The 17,404-nt window shown below is 34.5% G+C and overlaps 1 protein-coding gene across 11 annotated transcripts in view; it reads left to right on the plus strand.

Annotated features, from left to right (window-relative positions):
• The window catches only part of LOC106054686 (AMP deaminase 2-like), an 86,084-nt gene that overhangs the window by 62,875 nt on the left and 5,805 nt on the right, over positions 1–17,404 (plus strand). For 10 of the 11 annotated variants that reach the window (XR_008774622.1, XM_056009775.1, XM_056009781.1 and 7 more), the window contains 12 exons: positions 1,313–1,532; positions 3,090–3,219; positions 4,209–4,343; positions 6,209–6,271; positions 8,012–8,143; positions 9,603–9,766; positions 10,134–10,260; positions 11,011–11,174; positions 11,866–11,986; positions 12,777–12,950; positions 13,751–13,861; positions 15,804–15,988. Coding sequence is in view for 10 of the 11 variants with exons in the window: in XM_056009775.1 (XP_055865750.1) it covers positions 1,313–1,532; positions 3,090–3,219; positions 4,209–4,343; positions 6,209–6,271; positions 8,012–8,143; positions 9,603–9,766; positions 10,134–10,260; positions 11,011–11,174; positions 11,866–11,986; positions 12,777–12,950; positions 13,751–13,861; positions 15,804–15,988 (1,726 nt within the window). In the remaining variant the exon portion in view is untranslated. The remainder of the gene's footprint in view (positions 1–1,312; positions 1,533–3,089; positions 3,220–4,208; positions 4,344–6,208; positions 6,272–8,011; positions 8,144–9,602; positions 9,767–10,133; positions 10,261–11,010; positions 11,175–11,865; positions 11,987–12,776; positions 12,951–13,750; positions 13,862–15,803; positions 15,989–17,404) is intronic. The other variant, XM_056009778.1, reaches the window with a different exon arrangement.

Consider the following 17,404-nt stretch of genomic DNA (forward strand, 5'->3'; position numbering starts at 1 on the left):
GTTGCCAGCTTTAGTAAAATACTGTCTGAGGGGTGATAATTTTCAACTTACTTTTTTAACTTGTAAATTTAAAAAAAAATTAGTATACCTGTAAAAAGAAATTAAAAAAAAAAAGCTTTTCAAATGAAGTATAAATGTTAAAAGCAAACTTACTCTTGGTTGATGAAATAGCAGAATTTATATTATCAAACTAATATGGTGTAAACATCACTTGATGGTGGCTTTCTTTTTATTCTTTATGAATAAAGTTGGCAACTCTGGAGTGTAGAGCAGTTACTAACCACTGTGTTGTAGTCTGAACTAATGCCAGACTAAGAATATGATCTACCAAACTAGCATAATATTGTAGAGTGTGTGTGCTTGATTAAACTGTAGGCTAACAGCATCTGTTAGATGACCCTGTGATTTAAACCAGTACACTTAATTTAACTTCTAAGTTTTTTTTAAGTTAAAACTTATTCATTACTTAGGGTACTACTGCTTGGTGGGTTATGACAAGAGATTTAGAATATTTTTTGGTGTGAAATTAAAGGTTCTGGGTTTATTTGAAATAAGTTTTTAATTTCTGGGTAAAACAGAAGGACTAAGTTTCAGAACTGAAATATTGTTGAACATAAAATACTCTTCTGCACTATTTACTACTAGTTCACCAGCTGCTAGGACCTTAAAGCTAATATAAGGAACATGAGTTGCTTTGTTACAAGTTTCCATTTTGAGATAAAAGATTAAATTACAGCAGTGCGACATCAACATATCAACAGTAGATTTTTTAATTGTCAAAGCCGTTCTGACACCAACCTAAGGGATAGCTCTGGGTCCATGGTGATGTGAAAGCATGGTCAGTGGCTAATCATTTGATCATGGTGTCCAGCTACTTTTACTTATTCTCTGCCTTCCAAATAGATGTTTGAGCTGTTAGGGGTCAAGGACTTGATTTCGATTCCCCATCTGGACCAGATGACCTTCAAATCAGTAGAAGTAATCATTTATCATAATCATCATTCAACTATATCATTATAACGATTTAAAAAAGATGAATTTATAATACTCAGTAATTTGCTGAAAAACAATATTGGAGTCGGAGGGTTATCAAAAAGTCTTCCTGGCATCTTTTATTTCTGTTAAATCAAAAGAAGGGAAAGGTGCGTTAAAATATTTCTGATTCCTGGGTCATGAAATAAAAAAAAGGAACGACCCATACATTGTTCTTATTATTGTCGCTGTTTTAAAACTGTTTTTTTTTTTTATTAGCTCTGGATGACATCATTCCCATCAACCCTCTTGTTTCTTGTTTCTTCCAATTATTTCTTAGATCACCCCATCCACCCACCGCCTACTTATGGCGACCCTTTCAAAGTGGAGCTCCCTCCCCCTGCCCATTGCTTCCTGAGGTTTGAGAAAGGTGTGATGGTTGTCTACTCTAGCGAAAAAGCAGCTGAGGAGAATAAGCCTTTCGACTGGCCGCACCCAAACCTGGAAGAGTTTATCAAAGATCAGAATATATTGTTTGCTATGATCAGTGATGGTCCCCTGTAAGTTTGCTGTTTGTTTGCTTTTTAAATAGTTTTTTTTTTTCTGTTATTAAAAAATGTCATACTACATCAATAGTAAGCCTAGTCTTCAACAGTTATTCTTAATTTAGTGTAGCCTGCGGAGAGTAGTCATAACCTTAATAAGCTTTTATAAGCATCAATGAAGCTTTGAGTACTGTGGCGTGTACCTTACATTGGTTAATTGTATACTTTCTGTACATTGAGATATCTTTATGCAAAGTCAAAGCAGGAAGTTAGGAAAAGAAAAAATCCTGAATTTAAATGTCTGTTGCCTTAAGGATATACCCTGTGGGGGCGCGGTGGTTGAATGGTTAAGCACTTGGCTTCCGAACCTGAGGTCCTGGGTTTGAATCCCGGTGAAGACTGGGATTTTGAATTTCTGGATTTTTAGAGTGCCCCTGAGTCAACCCAACTCTAATGGGTACCTAACTTTAGTTGGGGAAAGTAAAGGCGGTTGGTCGTTGTGCTGGCCACATAATACCCTGTTTGTTAACCGTTCGCCAAAGAAACAGATGACCTTAACATCATCTGCCCCATAGATCGCAAGGTCTGAAAAGGGAAACTTTACCTAAGGATATACCCAAACATGAGAAAGGCTTCAGGAGTCAACCCTGAGGAACAATCAGAAGCTGGTGATCTTTATGCAGCTTAAAGGATACAGTGCTGCATACTGGCAGAACTTGTGATGCAACTGATCCTAAACTGTGTCTGGTGTTCACTGTTTCTTGGGACACATCAACTGCATGGAGAGGGGGAACTGCTGTGTAGTCAACATTATTCCGACCACAGCAAATGTTCCAACTGTCATTTGCAGAGACAAGAATTGCTGAGTGAAAGGAAACCATTACAATCTAGAATATTTTTGTTGCATCAATAGTTGTTTTTTTAAAGATGAGGGTTCGGAACGAAAATATTTTGTAAAACAAATGTTGTGGTTTCCTGAGAATTTTTAAAAGGAAGTATATATAAACATTATGATCACTCTATAGTCACTGGCTTTGTTTTTTTTTTTGTGTTCTCAATTATGTTCTTTGTTAATAGTTGTCATTTTTTTCTTTGTATGTAGCTGGGGTTTTTTTTGTAGCGATGAAACGAAATCTTATAGGGTAGTTTGTTAGATTGCTTTCTTTGACAACATAGAAACTTAGGCTTGGTTTAAGACTTAACGAATGTAAATGTTCCTCTCTTCTTCTTATAGCAACAAAAAGGCCTTGGAATTTATTGAAGTGTAGCTGTTTAGTCATTTTATAATTCTGTTTGAGGTATTTGTAATGCTTACAGAGTTATTTCAGTTGCCTGGTTGAATGCTATTAGTTCTAGACTGTTGATAAATCATCTTGATGGTCCCAGGTTCTTATGCTTCCCTCTGTCGCCCTGTGATGGCCTAGGAATTAGATTATCTTCAACTCTGAAGAGACATCCAGAACATGTTTGTTTAACATCCAGAACATGTTTGTTTAACACCCAAAACATGTTAAACAAACAAGTTTAAAGGGGAGGTAATATTATGATTGACTGTTAAATATATATCTCCAGGAAGTCCTTTAGCTATCGGAGGCTAAGTTACCTGGCCAACAAGTTTCAACTGCATGTTTTGTTGAACGAGTTGAAAGAGTCGGCTGCCCAGAAGGAAGTGCCACACAGAGACTTTTACAATGTTCACAAGGTTAGCCTTTATTGTACACTTTAATTTCAGTATTATTGATTGTAGGGATTTGTTTAATATTGATCAATTATTTACAAGTTTAAGCCTCAACTGTCTAAAATATTAAGGCTTTGGGAGTAAACCCTGTTGAAAAATCAAGAGTGCAAGACAGTTTCATCACATTGTAATGCACTTCTACCAGATCCTGCCAAACCATTTTATTTTCTGAGATTCATTTGAATCCATTAGGAGTAGTTACCAATACCATATGGAGAGAAATGGTCAGCCACAGATTCTAGCTTAGGCATTCATCTCTATTCACAAGTTAAAGTTGTTCTGCAACAAACATCATTTAACAACACTATTATATGTACATGTACATCTAAATTTGTTTGTGACCTCTGAAAGGAAAATATAAAGTCATAAATAGAACTCCTTTATATCATTCATGCTTGTATAATGTTTCTTTTGTATTTCTTTAGTAACTTTTGACATTTCATTACAAGTCCTGTATAAATAATTTTTAAAAGGAAAGGGGAAATCACTCCTTTAGTCAATTAGCAGACATGTTCAGACATCAAATGGTCATCTTTTAATAAATAGTTATGTTGCGAACTCCTGACTTGGCTTTGACATGGACAAATAAATGTACGTCTTTCTACTATTCAAAGAAATGCCAGTGATTAATTAAGAACAAAAATATAAATTTAATAAAAAGCAATCAGAATAAACTGTAAATAATGCCATCAAATGTTGAACTATTAAATAACAACAAACTATAAAAACTACCTTCTACAGTACTTCTACAATAAGTCTCAAAACTCAGGCCTCTGACAATCTCGCAAGGGTCGTAACTCAACTTTAACTAATAGACCAATCAAATCACATGTAAACCTAGAATTCATTATATCTTACAACCAAGATTCTATTTACAATACAGTACAATATTCAAATACAATCATCACAAGTTATTACGATTAAAAATAATTTAGTTCTGTTATACTCCACAGGTGGACACTCACGTTCATGCTTCGTCAGGGATGAACCAGAAACATCTCCTGCGCTTCATCAAGAAAACCATGAAGACTAACAAAGACGATGTGGTGTGTAAGAATGAATCAGGAGAGTGCATGACCCTCGCCCAGGTGACCATTTCTACCACCCTCCCCCTCCTCCTCACAGCAGCCTCTTTGTTTTTTTATATCCTCCTTCTTCCTAGCACTGTCAAATATGTGAGGAGGAAAGTCAATTTTATTCTTAACTCTTTCTCTCCGTAATTATTAACCACATTCTGATGGAATCAACGTTTGTATCGTCGGTTAGGAGAGAAAGAGTTAACTTGGATTGAGATTGAAACTTAAATCTGTAATACCTCTATTCAGGCCGCACATTCCGAATGGATTGGCAAAGCCTTCTGGGTGGATGGACACAGTGCTTGAAAAAGGCTCTGACTATTTTCCCAGAAATTGGACAGTTGATGTATATCATTGAGAAAAGAATTACTCTCTCGTTGGCCACATTGGGAAAACTTTAGTTTGACAAGTATAATTTTTTAAAGCATTAAAAAAAAATGTAATTGGGCTAGATGACTAGAAAATATTGATCTTCAACAGATTATGAGTTTTTCAGCATGTAGACACTATTTATTAAAGATTTTAACAAATAAATGTTCAGAAACATTTTACGCACCATCTTCTAAGTCTAGATCAAAAGGCTTTTCAAAGAATATTATAAAGTCTTGTTGATTTGTACATACATATATTAAACATAAATGAATAACAGCACCAGGGACCAAGTTTTTAAGAGAGAAAGTAGTGAATTAAAATGCTACGAAAATAAGGGCATGCGCCGACCGAGGCTCGAACCTGTGACACCGGATTCGACACCACCGCCTAGCGATAACGCACCAAGTGAAACTAGGCTCTAGACCATCGGAATGTCCAAAAAAACATTCTTCTGATCCAGAGTCATTTTGCCCGTATGCAAATTACCACCCTAGTGGTCAAAGGTCACGGTGGTGTCGAATCCGGTGTCACATGTTCGAGCCTCGGTCGGCGCATGCCTTTATTTTCGTAGCATTTTAATTCACTACTTTCTCTCTTAAAAGCTTGGTCCCTGGTGCTGTTATTCATTTATGTTTAATATATGTATGTATCATTTGTTTCAGCACCTAGCTTCAACTCTATGTTTTTTGTTGATTTGTACAATCAGTTATCCAGGATTTTTTGTCAAAGGGGAAGGGGAGGGTAAAAAAATATAATATTCATTAGTAATTAGGAGAAAAACAATCTCTCATTAAGTTGTACATAGGAGGTATTGACTATTGAAAAAATTTTTTTTATAATTTTCTTCTTTAGTTAAAAAGTTAAATATAAATCTTCAGTAACTTCATTGCTCAAAGCAGCTGTTAGCTTTAAATGTTGGCTAGTTAATATACTAGACTGCTAGTACAATTTGTTCTCAGATATTTTATTGCTTGTTATTTGTACTTTACTTTTAATGTAAGTAGTTTACAACATAGTAGATTGTACATGGGATGTGTGGCTGAATAGAATAAGAATGGAACGGTTGCCTGAATCAGCCATGAAAACCTATGACTTAGCAGAGTTTAAGTCACTGATTAACATGCCTGACTAGATTGACACGTTAAATGTGTAGGGTGTAATTACCTTCTCTGTAATTTATTAGATAAGATAATCTGCTGGTTCTGAGAGGAGCTCAAGATTGAGTCTCTGTGTAGACTAAGACTTTTAAGTTCAAGTTTATTCTGGGCTGAGTTATGTTTTTATTAAGTGCATAAAGAGAGCATGGACATTTTCTCCCAGATACCACTGCATGGTTTCCAAGGTGATTTAAGCAGAGCCCACTGAGCATAGGAGCATTAAAGATCCACTACACAGCAGCAATAATATCAATGTGTTAAGCATTCTATTTGTCACAGTATTATGGTGTGCATTCTGAACAATCCATGTTACTATGACTTATTCCATTTTTGTTTGATTTTTTTCAGGTTTTCAAATCGATGAATCTGACGCCCTATGACCTCAGTGTAGACATGTTAGATGTTCATGCAGTAAGTTCTACTAGAACCAACTTTATGATCTTTTAAATTGTTGTCAGAATTAGGATTCTAAAATGTAATCTTTTGGTTAAAAAAATGTTGATTTTAAGATATGTTTCTACACTAAGAATATTAACAATGGTTCTTACAGTACATACCACAAGCACAATGCAGTGACCTTTTCACACTAAAGTGCACCAAATTTTACTAATGACTATTTTATGTCTCAGACATGTTTTGGGGAAAGTCTAAATGATGAAATTTAAAAAATTTGGAAACATCAATGCTTAAACAATCATCTTTCACTAAACTGAAATATGACTTCTTTTTTTTTTTATTATTAGTAAGATAAATACTTGACAAGTCTAACATGAACTACGGAAATACTTAACAAGCTGTCTGGTTGTGTAGTATGCGCACTGGACTGTCATTACATCCTCTTGATGGTCCAGGGTTCATACCCTGCCCGCTGTCGTCCTGCGGGAGATTTAGGCTAGGATGTAGATTATCTTCAACTCTGAAGGAGCATCTGAAACATGTAAAACATTTTACAAGCAAACAAACAAACTTCAAAATTTTAATAAGAAACCTATTTTGTATTGCAGGACAGAAACACTTTCCATCTTTTATTTTGTATTGCAGGACAGAAACACTTTCCATCGTTTATTTTGTATTGCAGGACAGAAACACTTTCCATCGTTTATTTTGTATTGCAGGACAGAAACACTTTCCATCTTTTATTTTGTATTGCAGGACAGAAACACTTTCCATCGTTTATTTTGTATTGCAAGACAGAAACACTTTCCATCGTTTATTTTGTATTGCAGGACAGAAACACTTTCCATCTTTTATTTTGTATTGCAAGACAGAAACACTTTCTATCTTTTATTTTGTATTGCATGACAGAAACATTTTCTATCTTTTATTTTGTATTGCAGGACAGAAACACTTTCCATCTTTTATTTTGTATTGCAGGACAGAAACATTTTCTATCTTTTATTTTGTATTGCAGGACAGAAACACTTTCCATCTTTTATTTTGTATTGCAGGACAGAAACACTTTCCATCTTTTATTTTGTATTGCAGGACAGAAACACTTTCCATCTTTTATTTTGTATTGCAGGACAGAAACATTTTCTATTTTTTATTTTGTATTGCAAGACAGAAACACTTTCTATCTTTTATTTTGTATTGCAGGACAGAAACACTTTCCATCTTTTATTTTGTATTGCAGGACAGAAACACTTTCCATCTTTTATTTTGTATTGCAGGACAGAAAGATTTTCTATCTTTTATTTTGTATTGCAGGACAGAAACATTTTCTATTTTTTATTTTGTATTGCAAGACAGAAACACTTTCTATCTTTTATTTTGTATTGCAGGACAGAAACACTTTCCATCTTTTATTTTGTATTGCAGGACAGAAACACTTTCCATCGTTTATTTTGTATTGCAGGACAGAAACATTCTCTATCTTTTATTTTGTATTGCAGGACAGAAACATTTTCTATCTTTTATTTTGTATTGCAAGACAGAAACACTTTCTATCTTTTATTTTGTATTGCAGGACAGAAACACTTTCCATCTTTTATTTTGTATTGCAGGACAGAAACACTTTCCATCTTTTATTTTGTATTGCAGGACAGAAAGATTTTCTATCTTTTATTTTGTATTGCAGGACAGAAACACTTTCCATCTTTTATTTTGTATTGCAGGACAGAAACACTTTCCATCGTTTATTTTGTATTGCAGGACAGAAACACTTTCCATCGTTTTGACAAGTTCAATGCTAAGTACAACCCTGTGGGAGAGAGTCGACTGAGGGAAGTCTTCATGAAGACAGACAATCACATCAACGGACTCTATTTCGCTAAAGTCATCAAGGTGAGCCTGTGTGTGGGGAACTTGTGTGCGATGAGATTGTAAGTGGGGAATAATAAACTGGAACTAATAATCCAATGTCACTACTTTATCGAAAAAGCCCACAAAAAAAGGAACACATATTTAAGTTCACTTGGAACAAAAAACTATTACCCTAAAACTAGTACAACTGTACTATATATAATATATATAATATATTTATTAAATTTTCTTCTAATGTTCTTCATGTGCATAGTATATATAAATACTACTTCTAGCTGTGATATTCATGTTTGTGGTGAACTTGTGTGTGGTATACTTGTGTGTGGTATACTTGTGTGTGGTGAGCTTGTGCGTAGCGAATGTGATTGATGACATCTGCTATTGTTCTTTTGGTCTACTTGTGTTTATAACTCATCATGAGTGTGTTAATATCATGCTAGTGCGTTAAAGTCATGAAGGATGGACGTTGTTTTTGGTTAATTGTATTTACCTCATTATCATCATCTTTCCTTTGCGCTCCTCATGGAACATAAGGCCTCAGAAAAAAACATGCCACTCTCCACGTTCTAGCTAGTTTTTTAATGGCTTCCCATCTCTTTCCTGTCCTCTGGGTTTCATCTAAAACACTTCGTGGCCAGGCTTTTTTTTTATCTTTTAGTAAAATTTAGTTCAACATATTACCTCTTTCTATCCTAATTGACGATACCATTGTTGATTTTACCCCATTTTTACAGCCTTATCGATAATATTATTGCCGATGCTTATAAAGTCAATTGTTATGGTTTCTTTCCTCCCAAATGTTTTTAATTGATTATAATTTAATCTTGAATAGTTTCACTTTGGAAAAAAAAATATGGATTCTTTTCATTTTTAACGTGTTTTTACAAAAATGATTTTTGAAGGAGTGGGGGCTAAAAAAAGGCTCTTCAATATTAATTTTTCATATTATAGTGGCATGGGACAGTGAGCATAAGACAATTAATTTAAATGTTTTATGTATGTTATATCTTACATTTTGTTAAAATATGAAGAGCTAACATAACAAAATACTGGTAGTTCAATTTGGATCATAAAATATTGTCTAGATCTAGTTCTGAATAGACTTGTCCTCCTCTTTCAGCAGGTTTTTATTTTGAAGCTCTGTTATTCAAAAATAAGATTTTATTTTGGTTTGTTTTATCTGTCCATTTCCCTTGAATTCTATACCAAATGTAACATTTTCTGATAACAAACGAAAAGGTTATTAAAGTTTAATCATAACAGGATAGTGAAATGCATATGATCAAAATGAATAATTGTGACAGAATGTGGAAAATAATTATGGAGAGTTAAAACTAAACTAAAAGGGTAGAGCTTCAGGATTTAACTTATTAAAATCATCTGTATAATTTGATTCTTCCACTTAAATCATTTTCTTCATTCTGTACAAATCTGAATGAATATTTTTTAACCCTAAGCTCATTTTAAAACTTTCGTACAGGAAGTGATGGAAGATCTGGAAGAGAGCAAGTATCAAAATGCAGAGCTACGTCTGTCTATCTACGGCCGCTCCATTGATGAGTGGGACAAGTTGGCCAAGTGGGCCACCACACACATGATGTACTCTGACAATGTCCGGTGGATGATACAGATGCCCAGACTCTAGTAAGTTTCTGGAGGGAGCGAAATCTTGTTGCTTTTTCAAAAAATAAGAATGGTAATTAAATTAGTCAACCAAGATATTTATGTGGCAACTTTTTACTCATCCTTTTTCCATTGTGTTAATTACATTTGTATCATTGTGATAATTACATTTGTATCATTGTGATAATTACATTGCACTTGTTGTATCTTGATAATTACATTACACTTGTTATATCATTTGTGATAATTACATTTTACTTGTTGTATCATTGTGATTATTACATTGGACTTGTATCATGATAATTACATTACACTTGTATCATTGTGATAATTTTATTACACTTGTGTCATTTGTGATCATTACATTACACTTGTTGTATCTTTCCAGTGATGTCTATCATGCCAACAAGTTGTGCAGCAGTTTTCAAGACTTTCTGACCAACACTTTCCAGCCTCTCTTTGAAGTAACCAATGACCCTAGCTCTCATCCAGAATTACACGCCTTCCTTAATCATGTAAGTAGTTGACCAGAAGTAACCCCTATCTCTCATCCAGAATTACACGCCTTCCTTAATCATGTCAGTAGTTGACCAGAAGTAACCAATGACCCTAACTCTCATCCAGAATTACACGCCTTCCTTAATTATGAAAGTAGTTGGCCAGAAGTAACCAATGACCCTAGCTCTCATCCAGAATTACACGCCTTCCTTAATTATGAAAGTACTTGGCCAGCTTATGTAGGAAGTGGAATAGTTTTTAATTTGTTAAGACTTCAATTTTATTAACCCTACGAGACCAGAGTTATGAAACTGTCCTCCCCTTTCTTTGGTCCCTGAAGAATGCACCCATCTTTCCCTTACTATCAATCTAGCTCTAGATGTATAAAGTTTTAAAATCCTGCAATCGTTTGAGTTATAACCGTCACTAGCTTTGTTTCAGTTCTCACTAAATAGACCATTTTTTTTTAACTTTTTTTTTAAACATGTCTGACTTTTTTATTTCCATTGTCTCATCTGCTCATATCATAGACATTTAGAGTTATCTACCAATGGCTTAAAGTATGACAGCTGACCAGTATAAAACTTTGTTTCCAAGGTGGACTAATGTGTGTCATTGTTAAATCATCTTAGCATTCTCATTGTGCTGTTAAACATCCTCTTCCTGTATGATGATATATGTAGAACTGCTAGCCTCACATTGCTATACTGTACTGTAGTGAGTCTGTTCATTATTATTATGTAACTTATGTGACTATCTACAAACAGATCTCAGGGTTTGATTCTGTGGATGACGAATCCAAACCAGAGCATCTCATGTTGGACAAGGATTCTCCCCTTCCAGCAGACTGGACCCTGCCACACAATCCTCCCTACAGCTACTACCTGTACTACATGTATGCCAACATGGTGGTTCTCAATAACTTCAGAAGGTAGCTACAAACTGTTATTCTTTCTAATTTTTTTGTTTGTTCTTCAAATGCTCTCAAAATGTTTTCTTTATTCATTTGATTGTTAGTTTAAAATGTTTAAAAGTTTTAGATGTCCTTTGGAAATAAAGAATATTACTTCCTAGCCCAAACTTCCTGACCGCAGGAGATGGATTTGGGCGGTTTGAACTCTGAACCTTCCTGATGACAGTCTGAAGCACATATTTAACAGACTGGCAGCCAGACAGTGTCTGTTTTTTTTTTTAAAGAAGACATTTTATGCATTGAAAAGTGATTATTAATGGCCAATGTCTGTGGCATTTTACGTCTTGAGGGGTTATATTTTCCCTTTGCAACTTTTGTGTGACTAAAGAGGCCAATCCTTGATACACAGCTGCGGTCACAAGTTGGGCATATATAATCACCAGCATTTTCAACCTTCTTTCTTCTACTGTGGCCAACAGATTAACACTAAAGAAATACATGGCAACTGAATAGCAATAAGGAATCAGAAGAAGCAATTAGACCTAATTCAGAAATATTGATTGAATTCTAATTACATTTTTTTCATCTTTTCAATTTAAAAGTGAGATATTTTTTTTTCAATTCTTACACTGCCTGGATAACAGAAACTGAATGTTGTGTGACAAGTATTTCAATAAAATTTTAATATCTTGAAGCTGTTTTCTTTCAGACAACGAGGCCTTTGCCAGTTTGTCCTGCGTCCACACTGTGGTGAAGCTGGCAATGTGACCCACCTTGTGTCTGGGTTTATGCTGGCGGAGAGTATTGCTCATGGCCTTGTATTGAGAAAGGTAACAGGAATATTATATGACTAATAGTTATCTTAAGTCAATATAGTTATAGCATTTTTATTTTCCTATCCTTATTATCAAAAAAAAAATTTTCAAAGAAAAATATCTTTTGGCATCAAACACAAACTTGTATAAATTATTAAAGTTGTAGAAAAAAAAATTAATTAGAGCAATGTATTTTTTTATGTAGAAAAGAAAATTTTGTCAAACAATTTTTTTGTACATAGAATAACTTACTTTTACTTAGTGTTTTAAAGACATATGCTATATTACACTCATAGATGCTCAAAATTTCATCCTTGCTCTTCAGAGCAACGTCTTAACCTAGAAATCTAAGTTCTTGTAGCCTTTTGAAGGATAACTTGTGAGATATTGTTCCAATCTTGTTTTCAAATTATCATAGAATGTATGTGACTTTGACGGTTTTGAAGCTCTGTTTACAACAAGCTCCAACCGCAGTAATCCATGACATTTTAGAAATGAGTAAGCACACATTTTATTCATAATCTCATTTGACCCTCAAATTTCCATTTTTCTAGCGACTACCCTGTAGTTTTTTTGTAAGGCTTTAAGTTTCAGTTCCTTAAAGATATACATGCATGTTTGAAGTTTTTCTCTATTTGGTCTCTAGGTTTTTAGTGTGAGCATAGCTGTGTACATGTTATGTGTAAGTGCTAGAAAGATTATGAAATTAGCTCTGCTATTTGGAGCTAGATCTCAACCTTTCAGCAACCCAGATCTTTCAAGTGTTGTCATTTTTTTACTCAGATTCTAATTTGGTTTGTTACAGGTCCCAGTGCTACAATACCTGTTCTACCTGTCTCAGATTGGCATCGCCATGTCACCCCTCAGTAACAACTCCTTGTTCCTCAACTATCACCGCAATCCACTTCCTGAGTACTTTAATAGAGGCCTCAATGTGTCTCTGTCAACAGACGATCCCTTGCAGTTCCACTTCACAAAGGTCAGCTGATAATAACAATAATAACAATGGGGGCACAGTGGCTGAGTGGTTAAGCGCTTGACTTCCAAACATGGGGTCCTGGGTTCAAATCTCAGTGAAGACTAAAGGGTACCTGACTTATGTTGGAAGAAGTAAAGGTGGCACATGACTCCCTCTTCGTTAATTGTTGGCCAAAGAAACAGATGACCTTCACATCATCTGCCCTATAGATCGCAAGGTCTGAAAGGGGAACCTTTTTTTTTTTACTTTACTATAATAACAAATAATTATAAATAATAACTTATATAGCGCTGTTAACAAGCAAGGTTCAAAGTGCTCTTTGAGCATAACAAACACAAATACAGGAGTTTAAATGACAAAGTAATCTAGATAAGTTTTGACCAGGTAGTTGTTAATGTTCTTCATGAACTATGTGGTTTATCTGAACTCAGTGGATAGTGACTATTTGCAATACAGTTATCAAAATGTTTTAGTCAGAATGTCAAATTAGTGAAAGAACTATCAGAAGATAGAGTTCTAAAACAGAACTTTAGGTTTAGTGTTTTACCTAGCTGCCCATATAATAAACATATAGATAAATAATCGCATAAGAATGTCTTCCCCGCTGTTCGATTTAGAAAATCTGGAGGTTCAACTTCAAGGCAATCAAGCAGCTGACGGTGTTACAGGTTCACACCTGAATTGAATCAAATACTTTAAATTTTTTTATAGTTTTTTTATTATAATTGAAATTGAATGATGGAGGTATTGCCTTTTTTTTTTAAATATTTTTTTTTATGTTTTTCTTGTGACATCCTCAGGAACCTCTGATGGAAGAGTACAGCATTGCTGCCCAGGTTTGGAAGTTTTCTACCTGCGACATGTGTGAAATTGCGAGAAACAGTGTTCTGCAAAGTGGATTTCCTCATGAGGTGAGAGCATGTCATGTTTGACATTAAGGTTGAGAAGTGAAGGGGGGGGGGGGGGGGGGTCCTAACATCCAGCAGTTGTTTGTTTGTTGGAGGAATCATTTGTTTTACTAGTGTGATATTTATATCATGAAACTATGAAACTTTTTGTGTCAAAATGTAATTAATAAAAGGATTATGCCACAAACACGTTGACCTAAATAATAACTTACTGACCTTAAAAGGTTAAGATGAATTACATGTTTTTTTAAGACAGAAACGCAACAAATGTATTTAACATCACCAGAATATTTTGTGTATGTAGGATTTGAGTTCCTTTTATGCTCTTTGCTCCCTAATGAAGCTTACAGACAAGGCATCGTTCCTTGTCTTGTTCTATGCTAGCTCAGACCTTAATTCTTTGCTAGCTCAGACCTTAATTCTTTGCTAGCTCAGACCATAATTCTTTGCTAGCTCAGACCATAATTCTTTGCTAGCTCAGACCTCAATTCTTTGCTAGCTCAGACCATAATTCTATGCTAACTCAGACCTTAATTTTTTGCTCGCTCAGACCATAATTCTTTGCTAGCTCAGACCATAATTCTTTGCTAGCTCAGACCATAATTCTTTGCTAGCTCAGACCATAATTCTTTGCTAGCTCAGACCTCAATTCTTTGCTAGCTCAGACCATAATTCTTTGCTAGCTCAGACCTCAATTCTTTGCTAGCTCAGACCATAATTCTATGCTAACTCAGACCTTAATTTTTTGCTCGCTCAGACCATAATTCTTTGCTAGCTCAGACCATAATTCTTTGCTAGCTCAGACCTTAATTCTTTGCTAGCTCAGACCATAATTCTATGCTAGCTCAGACCATAATTCTTTGCTAGCTCAGACCTCAATTCTTTGCTAGCTCAGACCATAATTCTATGCTAACTCAGACCTTAATTTTTTGCTCGCTCAGACCATAATTCTTTGCTAGCTCAGACCATAATTCTTTGCTAGCTCAGACCATAATTCTTTGCTAGCTCAGACCTTAATTCTTTGCTAGCTCAGACCATAATTCTTTGCTAGCTCAGACCTCAATTCTTTGCTAGCTCAGACCATAATTCTATGCTAACTCAGACCTTAATTTTTTGCTCGCTCAGACCATAATTCTTTGCTAGCTCAGACCATAATTCTTTGCTAGCTCAGACCTCAATTCTTTGCTAGCTCAGACCATAATTCTATGCTAACTCAGACCTTAATTTTTTGCTCGCTCAGACCATAATTCTTTGCTAGCTCAGACCATAATTCTTTGCTAGCTCAGACCATAATTCTTTGCTAGCTCAGACCATAATTCTTTGCTAGCTCAGACCTCAATTCTTTGCTAACTCAGACCATAATTCTATGCTAACTCAGACCTTAATTCTTTGCTCGCTCAGACCATAATTCTTTGCTAGCTCAGACCATAATTCTTTGCTAGCTCAGACCTTAATTCTTTGCTAGCTCAGACATCAATTCTTTGCTAGCTCAGACCTCAATTCTTTGCTAGCTCAGACCATAATTCTATGCTAACTCAGACCTTAATTTTTTGCTCGCTCAGACCATAATTCTATGCTAGCTCAGACCTTAATTCTTTGCTAGCTCAGACCATAATTCTTTGCTAGCTCAGACCATAATTCTATGCTAGCTCAGATCATAATTGTAACTGAAATGACATTAAAAAGTATCATAAAGATCATTTTTATACAAGATGTTTTTGTATATGAAAGCATCCACCAACTCTAAGCTAACTGCCCATATTTGTTTTCTTTAACTAATTTGTTCAATGGTTTAGGTCATAATTTTAGAATATTGTATCCTGCCTGTTAAAAATATGAAATTCTAGATTACAGTCTGCACTGCATTAAAAGAGATGGATAGCTCTTTATTGTTATAAAATTTATCAGGTTTTGTATAATTTGTGAATGACAAACTTTCTTGCAGGTCAAAAAACATTGGCTGGGACCGAACTATTTGTCTGAAGGTATCAGTGGCAATGATGTCAGCCGAACCAATGTCCCAGACATACGAGTGGTGTACAGGTATGACACCTTGGTGGAAGAGCTCCGCTGTATCTGCCGAGGGGCAAAAGAACTTGACAACACCGAAGGGAAACCCGCCAAAACTCTGTAAATGTGAAATGTATATTAAAAGTCTAATAGATCTTAACGTTTGGTGTCGTAACTCTGTCACTTTTTTTTGTTTCTATTTTTTTTTTTACTTTATATTTTTTATGGTTACATTTGTTGGTTGTAGTTTCACTATGTGCACCTACCTATATATTCACTGTATTCATATTTCTGTACTAGACAATCTTATAGAATGTATTTCATGGTTCATGCTTTATACTTTTAACATTTTTTGATGTTTTTTGAGTATATATTTGTTGTTAATGTAATTATGGTGAGTTTTTTAATCATTGTATCATATTCTAATATTTGAATGAACTATCTCAGCTTATTCTAATACTTGAATGAAGTATCTAAGCTTATTTCCAATATTTGAATGAACTTTCTCAGCTTATTAAGTCTTAATGTTCCATATAAGTTAATGCCTGACATAGTTTTATTTGTACTATTCAGAAAGAAAAATTAAATGCTTTCAGTCCTGTTATTTTTTTCAACCATAGCAGCCTTCCCACAATTCTTAGTTTATTAAGTATCGAAAGGCCTACATTTAGTATTAAGTTTGTGTAACAAATGTAGAAGTTTTCTGTATAATCTTCAGCTTTGTACATACCAGCATAGAGTAGTCATTTTATATATATAGGGAGTAGTTTTTAGAGACTCTTTTTATAGATATATAAACTTTATTCATTTTAAAACTAACAAAATTGGTAGATTACTAACATATTTCAGTGATTGATTACATATTTTGATTGGCTATAGTTACAGATTCAATAGATAAAAATAAAGTAATAATAACATGATTAAGTTGTAAGCTATAACTTACTTCAGATATATACATTTTGTAATTTTATATATAGGTTTTTTATTTACCCCTTAAAACACTATTGGTAGGTTAACCTCTAAACATCAGAATTGTAATTCCATTTTGTATGCACGCATTGTAAAACAGCTCAGCACTTTAAGGGTTAAGTATGACTTCTGCTTATAAATTGAAATTCATGGCTACATACGTTTTTGGTCTGTGGCATTTTACGTCTCGCGAGACGATCTTTTCCCTTTGCAACTTCTTGTGTGACTAAAGAGGCCAATCCTTGATACACAGCTGCGATCACAGGTTGGGCATATAAAATCACCAGGCGCCATTGCATTTTTTGGTAAAGTTACCTTAAATGTACAGGTGAGATGTGGATAGTTTGATATGAAACTACTGTACACAGCTGAAACCAAGCCAATGATAGCTGGCTCCATTTCTTATAATCGGAAAGAGTGAAACTTAAATTTAAAAATCAAGCTAATTTATGAAATAAATACTTTAAAAAAACATATAAGTTCTAATTTTTTCAAGAATAGTTTAAATCAATTACAGAAAAATGTTCAATGCTTGAGAGTCACTATTAGAATAGATTACTTTTACTT

Source organism: Biomphalaria glabrata, chromosome 14 (genome assembly GCF_947242115.1).
Source record: "Biomphalaria glabrata chromosome 14, xgBioGlab47.1, whole genome shotgun sequence".
NCBI classification, from domain to species: domain Eukaryota; kingdom Metazoa; phylum Mollusca; class Gastropoda; family Planorbidae; genus Biomphalaria; species Biomphalaria glabrata.